Consider the following 19,340-nt stretch of genomic DNA (forward strand, 5'->3'; position numbering starts at 1 on the left):
AGCACCCCTCGGGGGCCCGGGCTCTGGTGGCTCGGCAGGCGCGCGGCGCGGGACGGTCCCTCCAGCGGGGCTCCAGGTCCTCCGGGCCCCAGGCCCGGCCCCCGCACGGGGTCCCCGAGCGCACAGCCCCGCGCGCCCGGGAGCCGCTGCCCTCGCCGCCCACCCGCGGCCCCGCGCGTCACGTTCCAGGCGCCTGACTCAGGCCGCGCGGGGCGGGGAGCGGGGGGCGGGGGGCGGGGGGCGGCGCCGGCGCCCGCGCCCGCCTCGGCCCCGGAGGCGGCACCAGGAAGCGCCCGCCCCGGCCGGAGCCGCCATGTAACCGGCGCCGCCCGGAGCAGAGCGGCGCGGGGCCCGGCGACCCGCACGCCATGGGGGACGAGGACGAGGACGAGGGCTGCGCTGTGGAGCTGCGGATCACCGAAGGTCGGGGGGCGGGCGGGGGGTGGCCCCGGGCGCGGGGCCGGGCGCGGCGGGGCGGGGAGGGGCATGCGCCGGCCGGGCTCACTCGCCCCCGGTGCCCACAGCCAACCTGACCGGGAACGAGGAGAAGGTGAGCGTCGAGAACTTCGAGCTGCTCAAGGTGCTGGGCACGGGAGGTGAGGACTCCGCACCCCCACAGGGCAGGTGTCCGGGGCCTGGCGCCCTGGGCCTGGCGGAGGCGCACCCGCCTGGGCCTGGGCCAGGCCTCCGGCAATGCCCCCCACCCTTTCCCGGCTCAGCCCGCCTTGGCTGCCCCGCCCTGCCGTGCCAGGTTTGCATGCCCACTCCCGGGGACATGCCCACTCGCGCTGCTCCACATTGACTTTGCTCCTCCCTGCAAGGTCCTCCGGGATTTGCCAGCACCCTCCAGGGCTTGCAGCCCTCCCAAGTGATTTGCACACCTCCTCCCCCGTGCATATGGGAGTCTGGTCTCCTGCTTTGCTCACTCGCAGCTTTGCACACTCCCCGGCCTGGGTTTGCACATCCTTCCCCTGTCCACTTTGCCCCCACCCCCCCCTCCCCGCATGTGTCTGATTGCCCCAGGTTTGCCCGTGATCTGCCCCTGCCTTGCACTGCAGGCCTCCTGGAGTTGCATACCTTCCAGCCTGGTTTGCATATCTCCTCCTTGGTTTTGTTGGCCCTCCTGGGCTGTGTGCAGCTTTTCCTTAGAATGTTCTGTCAGCTTTTTGCACACTTGCCTCTCACTCCAGCTCTTTACCCCAATTTGCACACCCTCTGGGTTGGCATCACCCCCACCAGTCTGCACCATCCTTCTGCTCACAGTCTCCCCTCCGCTCACTCACTGCTCCCACAGCCTACGGGAAGGTGTTCCTGGTGCGAAAAGCAGTCGGGCATGATGCAGGGAAGCTATATGCCATGAAGGTGCTGCGCAAGGCAGCGCTGGTACAGCGTGCCAAGACGCAGGAGCACACGCGCACCGAGCGCTCCGTGCTAGAACTGGTGCGCCAGGCCCCCTTCCTGGTTACGCTGCATTACGCCTTCCAGACCGATGCCAAGCTGCACCTCATCCTGGGTAAGGGCGGGCCCCTGCCGACCTTGGGGGCCACGGAGGCGGGTGGGGCTGCTCCATCAGGGTTGCTGCCCAACCTCTGTTCCACCCCCTAGACTATGTGAACGGAGGCGAGATGTTCACCCACCTCTACCAGCGCCAGCACTTCAAAGAGGCCGAAGTGCGCGTGTATGGGGGTGAGATTGTGCTGGCCCTAGAACACCTGCACAAGGTGGGTGAGGACCTGGCCACCCGGCTGTTGCCAGGGGAACTGGGTCCGGGCCTTGTAAGGGGCTTCCAAACACAGCAGCCTTGAGCTGCGCTCTCTCAGGCTTCCTGGGGGACTGGTGGTCCTGGTGGGGACTGGAGCCACTTCCCCGGGGGGCCTCCGGGAAGGAAGGCCTTAGTGCTGCCTGGGGAGGGATCTCTTCCCCTGCTACCTCCTCAAAGGGACTTTCCTCTGACAGGGAACTCGGGGCTACCTCCTGGGGCCATGCTCACAGAACTTCCTCAAATGGAGACCTCATGCCTTGGCTCCAAGGCCTTCTTAAAATGGGGCTCTTCACATAGGTTTTCCTCCCTCTGGGGCCTTGGGGCCTGTTCCCATGGTGTCCTCCTTCCTTGCTTTTACATCTTCAATGGCTTTTTCCCATCCTGGTCCCTGTGCCCACTCCTGTACTGGAGACCCCACCTGTAGGGGGCTCCCCTTATCCTGAGTGGGGTCTTGGTGCCTGGCCACCATAGCAGGTAGGGGCGTTGGGGAGGAAGGCTCAGTGCTCCTTTTGCTCTTGCCAGCTGGGTATCATCTATCGAGATCTGAAGCTGGAGAATGTGCTGCTTGACTCCGAGGGCCACATCGTACTCACAGACTTTGGGCTTAGCAAGGAGTTCCTGACGGAAGAGGTGAGCGAAGGGCAGTCTCTCTGCCTACTGCACCCCCATTCAAGCCTTCGCCTTCCTGTCCTCCTGCTCCATGCCAGGCTCTGCATTTCTTGCGGGGCAGAGGTAAACAGGTCTAGGTCCTGCCTTCAGGAGATTCCCTGTGTTCCAACCCTCACGAGTCCAGCGAGTCCTACTCCGAGCCTTGGGGACTGCTGGACCCATCCAAATGGGTCCTCTTGCCCTCCCAGAAAGAACGAACCTTCTCCTTCTGTGGCACTATCGAGTACATGGCCCCCGAAATTATCCGCAGCAAGTCGGGGCATGGCAAGGTGGGTTAGCAGGGGAGTGGGTGGGGATTGAGGGTGGGGTGAGGCAGGTGTGGCCACGGGCCCTCACTCCCTGGCTCTACCCCATCAGGCTGTGGACTGGTGGAGTCTGGGCATCCTCCTCTTCGAGCTGCTGACGGGGGCCTCGCCCTTCACCCTGGAGGGCGAGAGGAACACGCAGGCAGAGGTCTCCCGGTGAGCGGGGCTGGACAAGGATGGGGGCAGGGAGAGTGAGGGGCCTGGGCAGGGTTGGGGAGGGGGCTCGCTGCCCCTGACGCCCCCCCAATCCTCCCAGACGGATCCTGAAGTGCTCCCCTCCCTTCCCCCCCCGGATCGGGCCCGTGGCACAGGACCTGCTGCAGCGGCTACTTTGCAAGGACCCCAAGAAGCGACTGGGTGCAGGGCCCCAGGGGGCACAGGAAGTCAAGAACCACCCCTTCTTCCAGGTAAGACTCCTGACTCTTCCCCCACGTGTCTCTGCACACCCCCAGAGTGGGCTGCTGCCCTGGGTTGAGGGACACTGGAGGGATGGTCTGAGACCCACTGATTTCAACTGCTTTAGGAAAACCACCATATAGCCAGTTTTTCTCCGTCTCTCATGAAACTTAGTAGATGTGATCCTGGGGGAAAGAATTTTCCCAGGTTCATTGGCTGGCAGGGGCTTGAGGATGGCTTCCTCAGTCCCCTCACTGGGCAGGTTCAGAGAAGGGGCATGACCTCTCCAGACTGTACAGGAAATAGTGTAGAGCTGGAGACACATTGCAGGTCAGTCCCCTCTTGGCTCACACCAGTACTAAAAGTCACACTTGCCACTCTCAGCACCCACCCAGGCATTTTGTTCTTTGTCCTCAGTACAGTCTTTGTGCCTGTGATTCAGATGGACAGTTGGTCAGTCACTGGGGTTTTCTTCACCTGTGAAGAGCACGCACAGGTTAGAGTGCAGTGCAGCGTGAATTCTGCTTCTTAGTGAGACCTCACTGGCTTGGGTGCTGTGCATGGCCAGCATTGTTGCCAGCAGGATCCTGTAATGGTGAACACCTGCTGTGTGTTGGCTCTTTGCTTGCATCATTTCATGTAACCTTTAGAACCATTTTGATGATTGCTGTCTTTCCACATGAGGAAACTGAAGTTCAGGGAGGTTAAGGAATTTGCCCAAGGTCACCCAGCCAGGAAGTGATGGAGCTCAGATCCACACCCAGGTCTGGCTGATTTGAAGCCCATGTCCTTAACTCGTGTGTTGCATTTACCTGTGGGCATTCGATTTGCCAGTTGTCTGGCATCGTAACAAAAGTGCTCATTTATGGGCACTTACCGTGGGCTGGGCACCTGGTTACCCTTGCTGTGAGTGCCATCTCCTTCTATCTTCTCACTGAGTGCCTGCCTGGAAGGTCCTTCGGAGATGCTTTCTGGGACAGGAATCTCAGTGTTCATAGTGAAGTTGTCCTTCTGTGGGGGAAGTGGCCGAGCAGTGTCAGTTTCTTGAAGTGAATTCCCTGAGCCACCCTGAGCACATGCCAGGCCCGGGGTACTGGGAATGGCTTGACCAACAGTAATACCGGAAGAGGCCCTAAGGTCTTCAGGGCCTGATACTCACAAGAAGTGTTCCCTGCAGTCCCCCTTCTCTCAAGACAGCCTCTTTGGTGATAGTAGTGCAGAGGTCCTGGTGCCAGATCCTGGGCCTTCAAGCCCAGATCAGGCCTCTTGGCTGCAAGTGACAAGAAGTCCAACTCAGAATGGTGATATCCCTGGAATAAGTTTGGCTGCTAAGAATAGAGGTCGGAGTGAACAGTGGCTTAAAGATAGAGCTTTATGTATGTATGTATGTATGTATTTTCTGACATAGTAGGCTTGGCAGGCCAGGGCTGCTGTGGTGTTTTCATGAATACAAGCCCCTTTCTTCTTCTTCTTTTTTTTAAAGATTTTTTAATTTATTCATGAGGGACACACAGAGAGAGACAGAGACATAGGCAGAGCGAGAAGCAGGCTCCATGCAGGGATCCCAGTGCAGGACTTGATCCCAAGATCTGGGATCATACCCTGAGCTGAAGGCAGATGCTCAACCACTGAGCCACCCAGGAGTCTCTGGTCCCAGGGTTGCCTTGTGATCCAAAATGGCTGCTGAAGTGCTTGCCATTTAGGCTGTCATCTGCGCAGAAATCAGGAGCAAAAAGGAGGGGAAGGGCAAACTGGGCACGTGCCAGCTGTTCACCCTCCTCTTTTTTTTTTTAAATATTTTTATTTATTCATGAGAGAGAGAGAGAGGGAGAGAGAGGCAGAGACACAGGCAGAGGGAGAAGAAAATTGCTGTCTCTGGCAGTTCTTTCTTTCTTCCTTTCTTTTTTTTTTTAAAGATTTATTTATTTATTTATTTATTTATTCATTCATTCATTCATTCATTCATGAGAGACAGAGACAGAAAGAGAGGCAGAGACACAGGCAGAGGGAGAAGCAGGCTCCATTCAGGGAGCCCAATGTGGGATTTGATCCCAGGTCTCCAGGATCAAGCCCTGGGCCGAAGGCAGGTGCTAAACCACTGAGCCACCCAGGGATACCCTCTTTCTTTTTTTTTTTAAGATTTTATTTATTTATTCATGAGAGACACAGAGAGAGGCAGAGACCCAGGCAGAGGGAGAAACAGGTCTCCAGGATCATGCCCTGGGCTGAAGGTGGCGCTAAACCGCTGAGCTACCTGGGCTGCCCTGTTCACCCTCCTCTTGAGGTTCTTTCTCTGGATTCTCATAATTTTTGCTTGCAGGTCATCATGGGTCACACTGACGTGCAAGGAAGTTCATAAAATAATGGTTTTTAGTTGCATACATTGCTTTCTGTAATAATATCGGGGCTATGGTACTAAGGAAGATGGGGAGTATGGAAGTTGGGGAGGCCACAAACAGGTTCTGCCACCATTGATGAAACATAAAAAAGCATGTTTTAGCTCCCGTAAGTGAAAAGTCCAAGGAAAAGTGGTCTGACCTCAGGCAAGACTGCATCCAGGTGCTGGATTTATGTTAAGAATTTCTTTCTTTGTCTCTTGGTTTTTTTGCAGGAGGTCCCTAGTGGTTCCAGGCCCATGCCCTCTCAGATTTAAGTCCAGTTGGAGGAAGAGATTTGTTTTGCATGCCAGTGCTATCAAAAGTGTGGTAGAAATAAGGATTCTCTTATCAGAGGGAGAAAAACAAGCTGGGAAGGCCGGAAAACAACTTTCCACTCAAATGCCATATAGACCCTTGCCTCACTGAGGAGCTGCCCAGTGAATGTGGCCCCCTGTGGCAGATGGGGGTTTTCATTTCCTACATTTCACTCCCAGTCTCTTATTCCATCTCTCCAGGGTCTGGATTGGGCCGCTCTGGCTGCCAGGAAAGTTCCAGCCCCATTCCGACCACAGATCCGCTCGGAGCTGGATGTAGGCAACTTTGCAGAGGAATTTACTCGGCTGGAGCCTGTATACTCACCCCCTGGCAGCCCCCCACCTGGGGACCCCCGCATCTTCCAGGTGAGTGAGAGCTCACAGAACCACAGGTGCCATGGAGACAGGATACTGCTGCCAGCCTTGGCCCAGGCTGACTCAGCAGGACTCAGCATCTCCCCTGTCCACTGGTGGGTACCTGGAGTTGTCTGGTGTACAGACTACCATGGCAGGCTATGTCTTTGAATTTCATAGTTTATCTTTAAATTTCATGTTAATTTCTCTTCCACTCCATATATCTTTATTGTTATATAAAGATATTGTTGTAACTATTCAGTTGCTTCAGTGGACAACTAGAAAGAGATGCCATGTTTATACTGTGGCTTTGTATGTCCTTTGACAAACCATTTCACATTTGTGGAAGCACAGGCCCCCTGCACTCAGTTTTAGAAGCTTAGGCCTGTTGCACAAGGCCAGACTCCTTTCCTTGGCATTCAAGGCTCTGCACAATGTGGTCCTTGCTCAGTGCCCCAGCTTCAGCGCTCACCATTATCCCACTTGGTGCTCTAGCACCTACAAACTGCTCAGAGGTTCCCAAACGCACGTCCGTGCCTTTGCACGTGCAATTCCCTCCACCTGGAGTACCTTCCCCACAGTTACCCACCTGGCACGCTCCCCCTCACCTTTCAAGCCTCTTTGTGCAACGCTGCTCCTCTGTGAATTCTTTCCCACTGCTCTGGTTCTGGGTTGCCCTTTCCTTGTGCACCAGTCCCCTGTAGATAGCACTTCCTTCTAAGCACTGTGTCTGGTTGTATCCTAACTGCGTTACTGAGACTGGTCTGGAAACTCCCAGAAAGTAGGGACTGTGTTTAATTTCTCTGTCCCTTTGCCCAGTATGGCCCATAGGATCTGGCCTGTAGGATCTGGCCCATAAATATGAAATAAGAACAGGCCAATATCAAATGTAGATGGGTCCATTCTCTCTGAGGCTCTCCCAGTGATGGCTGTGCTGGAACAACCCTCTACCCATTATCTCGCAGTTCTTTTTTTTTTTTTTTTTTTTTAAAGATTTGTTTATTTGCCGGGGTGGGCGGGGGGGGGGGGGGGTAGGAGCAGAGGCAGAAGGAGAGAGTCTCAAGCAGACTCCACGCTGAGTGCAGAGACTGATGGGGTGCTTGATCCTATGACCCTGAGATTGTGGCCTGAGCCAAAACCAAAAAGTCTGATGCTTTACTGACTATGCCACCCAGGTACCCCCATTGTCTTGCAGTTCTGAAAAAGTTCTTTCTTGTGAATCAGTGGTTACTGTCATTCATTCATTTACTTTTTATTTAATTATTTAATTATTTTTTAAAAAAGATTTATTTTTAGAGAGACAGAGAGTGCAGGAGCCTAGGGGTGCATGGGGAGAGGGAGAGGGAGAGAGAATCTCCAGCAGACTCCCCACTGAGTGTGGAGCCTGCTGCGGGCCTTAATCCCACCACCCCAAGATCATGACCTGAACTGAAACCAAGAGTTGGACTCCCAACTGACTGAGTCACCCAGGCACCCCTCATTCATTCATTTAATGATTCAACAATATGTACTGAGTGCCTGCGGTGTGCCATTGATCTGGCCCTGGATCCTGGGGCCGGATCAATGAACCCGAATCCAAGCGTGGAGTCTTCATTCTTATGCAGTGGGTGCTGTGTTTTTAGGAGAAAACAACTTGTTAAACTTGCCCTTAGAATCCCTTGAATCGCCCCATTGTATTTCCTCAGTGCCCCCCCTCCCCCTTGCAGAGGAGACCAATGTTTGGTTTGAGATGAAGGCATAAAGACCTTTTGTATTCAGTGGGTGGATTTGAATTCTCATAAACTAAGTGTGTGTGATGCCAGGCTGTGGCCCTTTCATGCATTGAATCCATCATTTTCTGGGTCACTACGTTGTGCTAGATGATGCCCTTGGCACTCGGGGTGGGGGGCAGTTTACTGTGATGAGAACTGTGGAGGCACAGACTGGTGGGGAAGCATGAACCCAAGTGATCACAGAACAAGGTAGAATGAAATGTCCACATACTTGTGTGCACCAGGATACCAAAGCTACATCCTCCGCCACCCACTAAGTCCAGGGTCTTCCCTCTGGTCCCTGCTCCTGACTGGTCGGGGCCTTCAGGGGCTCCATATGCAACTCCAGTCCCTATGCCCATAAGCTCCTGACGCTGCGCCTCCACTCCATAGGGGTACTCCTTCGTGGCGCCCTCTATCCTGTTTGATCATAACAACGCGGTGATGATGACGGATGTGCTGGAAGCGTCTGGCACTGGAGACCGGCCAGGCCGGGCAGCGGTGGCCAGGAGTGCCATGATGCAGGTGGGTTGGGCCAGGGTGGGAAGTTGATTGTCGCGGTCCTGGGCTCGGGTATTACAGACCTGGCTTCACCAGGCGCCCATAGTGTGACCTCCGTGAGGTTTGGAGCCTCTCTGAGGCGGCGCGTGGCGTGGCCGCAAGGTTCCCAGGTAGGATCCCTGATGTGTCCCCTTCGCCTCCAGGACTCGCCCTTCTTCCAGCAGTACGAACTGGACCTGCGGGAGCCCGCGCTGGGCCAGGGCAGCTTCTCCGTGTGTCGCCGCTGCCGCCAGCGCCAGAGCGGCCAGGAGTTCGCGGTCAAGATCCTCAGCCGCAGGTGGGCGGGGCCTTTCAAAGCCGGGAGGAAGGGGGGAGGGGCCCGAGGGCGGCCCGGCCGACCCCCCCTGTCTCGCCCCCAGGCTGGAGGCGAACACGCAACGAGAAGTGGCCGCCCTACGTCTTTGCCAGTCGCACCCCAACGTGGTGAAGTTGCATGACGTGCATCACGACCAGGTGACGCTTTCTAGGGCTGGGGCACAACGCGGGGACTCAGAGGGCCAGGGTGGGGGGTGTGGCGGGTGGGGAGACGGGCCGGAGGGGGGTCTAGGGCTCCGTGGGCGGGGCCTGAGGGGGGCGGGAGCCCTAGGGGGTGTGGTGGGCGGGAGGCGGGCAGGAGGAGAGGGCTAGGGTAGCGTGGGCGGGGCCTGAGGACTGGGTAGGTAGGGGCGCTAGGGGTGTGGCAGGCGGGGAGGTGGGATTTGAGCGGGAGAGTCGGAAGGCGGAGCTGAGGATGGCCAAGGTAACAGAATTTGAGGAAGGCGTGGAGGGGGCCAGGATTTAAGGTAGCAGAGGGGCGGAGGCCCAGAAGGCTGTGCAGGTAGAACCTGCCGTTGGGCCTACGGGTGGTTTTTGGGGGTGGTCTTGAGTTCTGGGCTCGAATAGCGGTAGGGACTGGACTCGGGGCGTGACCTGGCCAGTGGGTGGAGCCCGGCCGGGTCCATAGGTCACCACCAGGTCCGGGGGACCGTGATCCAGGTGGTGACCTAGGCCCACCGCTCCGCCCGCAGCTGCACACGTATCTGGTGCTGGAGCTGCTGCGGGGCGGGGAGCTGCTGGAGCACATCCGCAAGAAGCGGCACTTCAGCGAGTCCGAAGCGAGCCAGATCCTGCGCAGCCTCGTGTCGGCCGTGAGCTTCATGCACGAGGAGGCGGGCGTGGTGCATCGCGACCTCAAGCCCGAGGTGGGCGCGGGGCTTGGGCAGGGCAGCGGGGGAGGGCTGAGGCGCAGAGGGCGGGTCTCTGACTGCCGCCCCGCTGCCCTCACAGAACATTCTGTACGCCGACGACACGCCCGGAGCCCCCGTGAAGATCATCGACTTTGGGTTTGCGCGGCTGCGCCCGCAGAGCCCCGCGGGGCCCATGCAGACGCCCTGCTTCACGCTGCAGTACGCAGCTCCCGAGCTGTTGGCGCAGCAGGGCTACGACGAATCCTGCGACCTCTGGAGCCTCGGCGTCATTCTGGTATGAGACGGGGTCCTCTGGAGGATTCGGGGTGCCTCCAGCGTGGGGTTAGAGGGCTTCCTGGTGCTGGCCAGCAGGGACGCCCCCGAGGTAGAGGACAGAGATCATCTTCCTGGGGGTGGCAGGATTCTGAGACTGGGTTTACAAGTCGTCCTAATAGAGAGGCACAGTTGCTCAGATGCCCGGGTCAGGGCACCCGAGTATTAGGGCTTGGAAGTCAGGGTTCAACATCACGCATGGGCCTGGTGGAGAGGGTGAATGGTTCTGTGGGTGGGCTCAGTCAGGCTCTTGGACTCTCTTGCTTGGCCCTACAGCCTGGACCCGTCTCTCTTTTCCTTACCTCTGCAGTACATGATGCTGTCGGGGCAGGTCCCCTTCCAGGGGGCCTCAGGCCAGGGCGGGCAGAGCCAGGCGGCAGAGATAATGTGCAAGATCCGTGAGGGCCGCTTCTCCCTTGATGGGGAAGCCTGGCAAGGCGTGTCTGAGGAGGCTAAGGAGCTGGTCCGAGGTGCGAAGCAGGGGTGGTGGGGGGGTGAGGGGTGTCACAGGTCATGGTTGGGGGGGGGGGCGGCCATGGGGTCATGATGAGGCACGGATCGCCAGTGGGTGAGATGTTTGGTCTCGGGACTGATAGGGGAGGAGAGTGGGGGTCGCGATCTCTCCGGGGCGCAGCCTCCGCACGCTGCCCCTTCTCAACCCTTCCCTGTCCTGCCTCCAGGGCTCCTGACGGTGGACCCGGCCAAGAGGCTGAAACTTGAGGGGCTGCGAGGCAGCTCGTGGCTGCAGGACGGCAGCGCGCGTTCCTCGCCCCCGCTCCGGACCCCCGACGTGCTGGAGTCCTCCGGGCCGGCCGTGCGCTCCGGGCTCAACGCCACCTTCATGGTGAGGGGCGGGGCCTGCGGGAGGCAGGGGTGGGGCGGGGGCTGGAGGGGTGGGGCCTCGGGGCCACGCCCCCAGCCCAGAAGGGGGAGGTGAAGCGAGTCCTGGCCACGGGGGGGGGGGGGGGGGGGGGGATAGGCACCCTGAGCCTTGGGGAGGTCGGGAGCCAACGTGCCGTCGGCCTTGACCTAGTGGGATGGGGCCAAGCCTAGCCTCTTCCTCTTCTGGAAGTCGAGGCCCGGCCGGTGGTGGGGGGACCCTCACCTCCTCCTCTCTGCCAGGCCTTCAACCGGGGCAAGCGCGAGGGCTTCTTCCTGAAGAGCGTGGAGAACGCGCCACTGGCCAAGCGCCGGAAACAGAAGCTGCGGAGCGCCGCCACCTCCCGCCGCGTCTCCCCCGCGCCCTCCGCGCAGGGCAGGGCCCCCGCCGCCAAGGGAGCCCCTAGACGAGCGAACGGCCCCCTGCCGCCCTCCTAGCCCCCGCCACAGTGACCCCTCCTTCCCCCATAGGGGCTGTGACCTGGGAGCCTCCGGTATCGGCTCCGCCCCATCCCCAGGGATCGCCCTTCCCTCCCCCTCCCCCACCCCACTCCCAGACAGAGCAGAAGTATTTTTATAAGCAGAGAATTTTTTATGTCTTACCAGATAGAGTTAGAGATGCAGGGAGGGAGGGGCCTCTGCCAAGACACTGCTCCATCTGGCCCAAGGCACTCCCCCAGGGGCTGCTCCAGCCGGGAGGGGAAGGGCTCCTTCTCCCATTTCTTCTTCGCACTGAGTTGCCACTGGGAGAAACTGGGACCTCTCCCCTACTCTCCCCTGAGGCCCTGCCCTTGGGAGGGGGCGCCCCTCCCGCTGTCACTTTATGGACTGTCTGTGCAATTATGTCCACCAAAGACCTGTGTTGGGGGGTTCAAGGAGAGGCCCTGGGGGACCCCTGAAGCATCTCTGCCTCACTTTATGTCACCTGCTTCTTCCCTGTTAGGGCTAAGGAAGGATGTAGGCGACCCTTTAAAGGGGAGGCCCCTTCCCTTCCTCCCCCCAGCCTCCCTTGGCATAGCTACCCCTGGCTGGGGGCAGGGCCTCAAGGGTCTGGGCTGGGCATCCACGGTCACTGCCTCAGCCCAAAGGCTGTGCCTTTGACTTTAAAATAAAAGTCCATCCAGTGCTGTGTGTGGCATCTGTGTGTGTGGGGGTGCAGAGGTCTTGGGGCAAAACAAATTTCCAGCCAAGAGGGTTTAGGGCCTCTGAGAAGAGGGACAGGACAGACCCTTCTGGGTAGGACCATACCCTTTGTCCTTGACTTTTGGCCCCAGCACCCAGCAGCAGGAGGGCCCACCAACCATCTTGGTTGTGTACTTGGACAACTCTGCCAGGTATCCTTTGGGATTCTCTTGGTTATAAGCAATAGAAGACCTAACCTGGACTTACCTGAGTGGGATTTTTAGGCTCTTACATGGTGCGGGGTAGACTCAGGCAAGGCCTGATCTGGACACAAACCTATGATCAGGACACAGCTTCTCAGTCTGACCCTCTTTTTTTAAGGTTTTTTTTTTTTTTTTTTTTTTTTTTTTTTTTTAAAGATTTTATTTATTTGTTCACGAGAGACACAGAGAGAGAGATAGAGGCAGAGACACAGGCAGAGGAAGAAGCAGGCTCCATGCAGGGAGCCCGACGCGGGACTCGATCCCAGGTCTCCAGGATCACACCCTGGGCTGAAGGCGGCGCTAAACCACTGAGCCACCAGGGCCACCCTTAAGGTTTTATTTATTCATGAGAGACACAGAGAGAAAGAGAGGCAGAGACACAGGCAGAGGGAAAGGCAGGCTCCCTGTGGGGAGCCCGGTGTGGGACTTGATCCCAGGATCCTGGGGTCACGACCTGAGCTGAAGGTAGATGCTTAACCACTGAGCCACCCAGATGCCCCTCGATTTGAGCTTTTTATTCTGTTTTGGTGTTGCAGTCTGGAGGATTTTCCTTTTGGTTCCAGGATGGCTGCTGGGTGCTCCAGCGGCTACAGACTGAAATAGGGTGATAAAGAGTCTTTGTTTTTAGCATTCCCTAGGGGAATCCCAAGATGTTGGATCCACTTAGGTCGTGTGTCCTCAATGCACCAGTCACTGTGGCCAGGGATGCAGGGTGCTGCTCCCTTTAGATCCAGTTCATGGATTCCCCTCCGGCAACTCAACTCGCTGGGTGAGGAGGAGCAGGAGGAGGGGTAGGCCCTTAGAGAGAGGTCAGTTGGATAGAGCTTGGTGCCTGTCCATGAACAAATGAGTGAGGGGAGCAGCCCATATTCATGGCCCTCACAGCCATCTCACCCTTTCCAGGGGAGTGGGAGACACCCTGCTGTGTCATCCCTGCTAGGTGGCTGTGGCCCAGCATCTTTGTGGGCACCCCAGGTCAGAGCTTTTTTTTTTTTTTTATTTTTTTTTTTTAAGATTTTATTTATTCATGAGAGACACAGAGAGAGAGAGAGAGAGAGACATAGGCAGAGGGAAAAGCAGGCTCCATGCAGGGAGCCCGATGCAGGACTCGATCCTGGGACTCCGGGATCATGCCCTGAGCCAAAGGCAGACACTCAACTGCTCAGCCACCCTGGCATTGAGCTATTTGAATAGTGCAGAGAAGTCTACTCCAGGGTTGCCTAGACATTACCACTCTAGGTGTCTCTGGGCCTTCTCTTCCCATATTATCCTGTAGGGTCATCTCCTGGTGGGCCTTCCCATCCCATTCTGAGGGGAAGGTTTGCCCCTTGGCAAACATGACCCTAGAGATACTGAGGTCAGGGCAAAGGCGGGCAGGCCCCCAGGGGCAGGTGGGGTGCCATGGGTGTGGATTAAGGGCTGTTGGGTGGTGTTGGCCGTTGGGTGGGACATCCAACTGTGTCCCATCCTGAGGGTCTGAGGAGAGAAATGCCTAGGAGAAGGTCCCCAGGAGAAGAGGAGATGGGGAAAGCATCTGGAATTATGAGTCCTCTGTTACTGACTGCGGCATGAACAGCTCACACAACAGCCCCAGGCTTCCTTATTTTTTTTTTTTTTAAGATTTAATTTATTCATGAGAGACACGGAGAGAGAGAGAGAGGGAGAGGGAGAGGGAGAAGCAGGCTCCATGCAGGGAGCCCGACGTGGGCTTCGATCCTGGGTCTCCAGGATCACACCCTGGGTGGAAGGCAGGCACTAAACCGCCGAGCCACCCAGGGATCCCCCTATTTTTTTAAAAAGGGGGTCACACAACTGTTAAGATGAACTTGCAAGGGCACCTGGTTAGCTCAGTGGTTGGGTGTCTGCCTTTGGCTTGGGTTATGATCCCAGGATCCTGGGATTGAGTCTGCATTGGGCTCCTGGCAGGGAGCCTGCTTCTCCCTCTGCCTGTGTCTCTGCCTCTCTCTCTGTGTGTGTTTCTCATGAATAAATAAATAAAATCTTAAAAAAAATAAAAAGATGAACTTGCAAATGAACAGATGTGACATTGTGGTCATTCAGTCGTGAAGTATTTACTGAGATTGACTGAGGCCTTCCGATGCACTGGGACAGGTCCTGAGCACTGTACGTGGGTTATCTCCCTGACTCCTCACAACTAGTTTATGAGAAAAGCATCAATTTAGTTTCAGGGATGAGAAAGATGAACCTCAGTGATGGTCAGCACCTGCTCAAGGTCACTCAGCTAGAAGTGCATTTGATCCCGATGGTCCGATTCCAGAATTCCTTCAAGCCCAGGAGTTCCACTGTAAAGAAGGGCTTTAATTTTACCTCAATGCTGGATGTTGCAATTTGTTGAAAACTTTGTTTTTCTTATAAATGATGCTGAAACAAACAAACACATTTGTACACAAATCTGGGCATTTAAAAATAGTTTTCTTGAGATATAATTCATATAATGTATTATTCCCCCATTTCAGAGTACACAATTCAGTGATTTTTTTAGTATATTCAGAGTCGCGCAGCCATGACCGCTAATTTTAGAACACTTCTCACCTCCCTAGGAAACTCTACCCATTGGCAGTCATGCCCCATTGCCCCTCAAGTCTCCAGCCCTGGGCGACCACTCATCTGAGTCCTGTCTCAATAGGTTTGCGGGCAGACTTTGATATACATTTTGAAATATACTTTCAAATAACCCTTCATAAGTATTGTACTGGCATATAGTCTTGGAATTAGGACATGAAAATGTCCCCTTTCATTACACTCCCTGAACATTATCATTTAAAAACCTTTGCTAATTTGCTGGCTAAAAGTCTCTCCAGTCTCCTTACCCTTTTATCCTATGGTGACTCACCCTAAGAAAGAGACCTTCTTGGCCTCATTTTGTGGGTGAAGGAATTGAAGCTCAGAGGATGGGCTTAGAGGGGAGGCCGGTTGGGGGTGGAGAGGGTTGGGGCTCAGACGAGTGAGCCAGTCTTGATCTGAATCCTGTCTCTACCTTGTGTGGTTGGGATGCCTGACCACTCATCGAGGGAGACAGCTGTGACTTGGGTGGTAGGTTGGGCAGGTGTGAACCAGCAGAATGGGAAGGGAGCGGGTGGCCACAGGCCAGAGGCAAGTGATCAGAATCTGCTGTCTGGGAGTCTGCTTTGGCCTCTGACCAGGTCAGCCTTATGAGGATATGGAATCAGGAGAACAGAGGGGGCTCATCCTTCTACATTGGATCTATGCCACTCTTTTTTTTTTTAATTTAAAGATTGTATGTATTTATTTAAAGATCTTATTCATTTATTCATGAGAGATACAGAGAGAGAGGCAGAGATACAGGCAGAGGGAGAAGCAGGCTCCACGCAGGGAGCCCGATGCGGGACCGATCCCAGGTTTCCAGGATCAGGCCCCAGGCCGAAGGCGGCGCCAAACCGCTGAGCCACCTGGGCTGCCCCCCTTCCAGTTCTTATGTAGTCTTCTGTGGGCATATTTCATATTTAGTCAAACTAAATTAGTCAAACTAATTAATTAGTCAAACTAATATATATATACACATGATCAAGGAAAGTTCACCTTCATTGAATGTTAATTTTAGAAAAAAATCAGGAAATACAAGAAGGCAAAAATGAAAGACTATTGGTGGCAGTACTCATAGATAATCTTGTTAGTTAACATTTTGATTCATTCACACACAGATTTTTCTTTATATTTTTTATTTTTATTTATTTTTATTTTTTAAAAGATTTATTTATTTATGATAGAGAGAGAGAGAGAGAGAGGCAGAGACACAGGCAGAGGGAGAAGCAGGCTCCATGCTGGGAGCCCGACGTGGGACTCGATCCCGGGACTCCAGGATCGCGCCCTGGGCCAAAGGCAGGCGCTAAATCGCTGAGCCACCCAGGGATCCCCTATTTTTATTTTTTAAAGATTTTATTTTTAAGTAATCTCCACACCCAACATGGGGCTCGAACCCATGACATCGAGATCAAGGGTTGCAGGCTCCACAGACTGAGCTGGCCAGCCGCCCCTACATTTTTCTTTATTGATAGAGATTTTCAATGGATATAGCATCAAAATGTAAATAAGTTATTATAACCTGTTTTAAATAGATTTTACTACCTATGCCAATAATTACATTAAAAAATTGGAGGGGGAGGTGCTTGGCTAGTTCAGTTGGTGAAGCATGTGACTCTTGATCTATGGGTTGTGAGTTCAAGCTCCACCTTGGGTCTGGAGATTACTTAAAAATGAAATCTTAAAAACAATTTGGGGGTATATTATGATTTATTTAGATTGTTCTCTATTGTTGGCTACTTGGGCCGTTTTCAATTTCTTACTATTTTAAACAGTGCTGCAATGAACATCCTTGTGCCTACATTCTAGCTCACCTGTCCAAATATTTCCTTAGGATACGTTTCCTAGAGGTGAATTAATGTGTTAGAGGATGTGCTCATGCATGCACATTTTGAAGGCTTTCAGTATATATGATCATATTGCCCTTCAGAAAGATCCTCTTATTTTATATGACTTGCAGCATGGGCAAGATCCAAAGATACGCTGTCTCCTTGAAAATGAAACGATGCATCTCAGTAGCCCTGTGTGCCTCGCCCGGCTGTCCACATTTATGCTGGCAGAGGTCCTGGAGGTTGCCAAGGGGGCTCCTCCTTCCCCTGCCTGGAGTCTGGCTGGGCTGTGATGGTGAGGGGCATGTGGCCCATGAGCAGGGTGATGGGAAGCCCCTTCCTCTCTCTCTTCCATGCCAGTCTGTGTGGAGAATGTGGAGGGTGGGCCCCATGGAGTCCCAGGGAGGTGGCATGCAGTGAGGGCAGGTGAAGTGCTGGTGGGAACACCTGAGAACCAAGTGGCCTTGTGGTTGTGACAATCCACTGGGGCCCAGGTCTGCTTTGCTTCTCGAGTGAAGTGGGGATAGAGCAGTACCCACCTGGGACAACTGGAGGGTGTCCAGTAGGGCAGTGACAAGGTGCTCGGCACACCCTGAGCTTTTCACAGATGAAACTTAAATTGAAAAAGAGAGAGAGAGAGAGAGAGAGAGAACCCAGGGAAAATCAGAATCGGTTCAGGCATGCTATCGACAGGGACTCATGTCCAGGCAAGACATCAGGAATGTTCTGCTCATCCTTGAGCGATTCATAACTCCCTGCCTGGCAGCCTGCAGGGACCCCCTCTGGCTGTGCCTAAGCTGACGATATTGTCACCTCCAGGTGGTGTGAGGCCCAGATGGCCACCCCTCCCCTGCTGCTTCCCCCACTGAGGTGGGAGTCATCTATCCAATTTCCTCACTCGATGTGGTGTCAGCAGCTTGAGAACAAACCGACCAGCTGGGAGTGGGTGGAGGTGGGAATACACCCTCATGCGTGTGAGTACACGAATGTGTGAGCATGTGGGCATGTGTGTGAGTACAGGAGAGTGTGAGTGTGTGAGAGCACACGAGAGTGTGAGGGTACAAGTGTGAGGATGTGTGAGAGTGTATGAGTGTGTAAGTGTGAGTGTGAGGATGTGTATGCCCCAAGCTTGTGGATGTGTGTAAGTGTGTCAGCAGAGACATTTGAGTGTGTATGTATTGTGTGTCATGAATGTGTGAGTGTGCAGGTGTGTGAGTTTGTGTGTGCGAGCAAAGTATGCGTGTTGTGAGTGTGAGTACATGTGAGTGAGAGCATGCATCTATGGATGTGTGTGTGCGTGTGCTCATGTGGGCGCTCTCACTGGACACTCTGAGGGAGGCACAGAGCCCCGGGTAAAAGCTCTGCAGCAAGTACTTTATTCTTTGCTTGTTCCTCCTGGCTGCGCCTTCCTCCCCGTGGGGATTTGTGGGATTCAGATGGGACCAGGCAGGATGGACTCTGGGACTGGGTGGGACCAGGCAGGCTGCAGTGAGCTGGAAGGTGGAGCGGGGCTCTGAGCTCAGCCCCTGGGAGCCTCCCTGCTGGAGAACAAAGCCCTCTCCACCAAGTCTTAGCTGGGTCACTGACAGCAAATTACTGAGCTTCTCTGTGCCTCAGTAGCCTCATCCGCAAAATGGGGAGAACTATACTCCCTACCTCACGGGGTTGTTGGGAGGGACAGACAGAGTAAAACATGCAGAGCCCTTGGAACATGTGCCAGGTGTCACTAAACGCTGGTGACACAGCAGAGTGGCAGTTGAAGAAGAGGTGACAGAGGGTGGAAGGGTCCCTGGGAGTGAGGCAGGAGGTCCAAGCCATCGAAACGGGTGACCCCGCTGGCTCACACATGACAACGTGTGCTTGCCCCGGAGCACTGGTCTTGCACCACATCTTCACGCTTCCCTGCTTGCAGGGTGTGTGGAGTCCAGACAGCCACTCCTTTCAGATTTCTGAAAACCTCAGAGGCAAAAGAACTTCCCAGCAAGAGAAGCAAGGAGACTGACTTCCATTAGGCACACCTCCCAGCAGCCCTGCATTTGGCAGCTGCCCTGCCAGTGAGGGGGAAGATGGGTGGGTGGCCTGCTGGTCGGTGTGGGTTTGCTGCGGGAGGTGTGCACCCAGCAGCCACCAGGCCGGGGCCTCTGGGGCCCTCTGCCTCTTGCCTGCTCCCCTCTTGGACCCTTCCCTTTGACCCTTCCTGGGGTCCAGGAAGTCAGTGATGCTTGAGTAAGACCGTGGGACACCTGAAACTCCTGGCCATGTGGTGGCTAAGGGTCCTGTGTCCTCAGGGATGAGGCATGGGTGGCTTCCTGAGCCCTCTGTATCCAGCTGAATCCGAATTTCTGGGTAGAATTCAGAATCTGCCTTTGTGGCAAACTTCCCTGATGCATGTTCAGCGTTTAGGGCCACGGATCTCATCAACTTCCTGAACTTTCCTGATGGGGAGGCTGATGCACACAGCAGGGAAGGGACTTACCCAGTCACAGGGCTGCAGACAGAAAGGCAGGGCCAGGTCTCCTGGTGTTCCCAGCGGAGTCTTCCTCCTCACTGGGCCACGCTTTCTGTAACATGGGATTTTCCACAGGGACACAGGTCCAATTTTACAGCAGGAGATTTCAGAAACCAGCATTTTCTGCCAGAAATTCAGGCCATTGCCACTTTACTGGAAGAAGGGTAGTCTTTGGAGTAGGGGGTGT

The 19,340-nt window shown here is 55.2% G+C and overlaps 1 protein-coding gene across 3 annotated transcripts; it reads left to right on the plus strand.

Annotated features, from left to right (window-relative positions):
* The first annotated feature begins 263 nt into the window (after positions 1-263).
* RPS6KA4 (ribosomal protein S6 kinase A4) lies at positions 264-11,995 on the plus strand. Of its 3 annotated transcripts, none has more exons than XM_077862227.1 (17): positions 264-423; positions 525-596; positions 1,295-1,513; positions 1,606-1,721; positions 2,285-2,392; positions 2,551-2,700; positions 2,789-2,892; positions 2,993-3,143; positions 6,026-6,190; positions 8,323-8,454; positions 8,634-8,767; positions 8,850-8,943; positions 9,498-9,671; positions 9,757-9,951; positions 10,300-10,459; positions 10,670-10,833; positions 11,112-11,995. In XM_077862227.1, the coding sequence occupies exons 1-17, from the start codon at positions 369-371 to the stop codon at positions 11,304-11,306; spliced, it is 2,388 nt and encodes a 795-aa protein (XP_077718353.1). In that variant the 5' UTR covers positions 264-368; the 3' UTR covers positions 11,307-11,995. The 3 variants fall into 3 exon arrangements, with proteins under 3 accessions (XP_077718353.1, XP_077718354.1, XP_077718355.1); XM_077862228.1 differs by having other exon boundaries at positions 2,556-2,700; positions 3,048-3,143; XM_077862229.1 differs by having other exon boundaries at positions 2,620-2,700.
* The last annotated feature ends 7,345 nt before the right edge of the window (positions 11,996-19,340 follow it).

The sequence above is a fragment of the Canis aureus genome, chromosome 21 (assembly GCF_053574225.1).
Source record: "Canis aureus isolate CA01 chromosome 21, VMU_Caureus_v.1.0, whole genome shotgun sequence".
In the NCBI taxonomy this organism is placed as follows: domain Eukaryota; kingdom Metazoa; phylum Chordata; class Mammalia; order Carnivora; family Canidae; genus Canis; species Canis aureus.

Coding starts and splice junctions, on each gene's coding strand:
- RPS6KA4 (XM_077862227.1), top strand. CDS start 369: ATGGGGGACGAGGACGAGGACGAGGGCTGCGCTGTGGAGCTGCGGATC. Junction 10,460..10,669: donor GGCTAAGGAGCTGGTCCGAG/GTGCGAAGCAGG, acceptor TCCTGCCTCCAG/GGCTCCTGACGGTGGACCCG. Junction 10,834..11,111: donor GGCTCAACGCCACCTTCATG/GTGAGGGGCGGG, acceptor CCTCTCTGCCAG/GCCTTCAACCGGGGCAAGCG.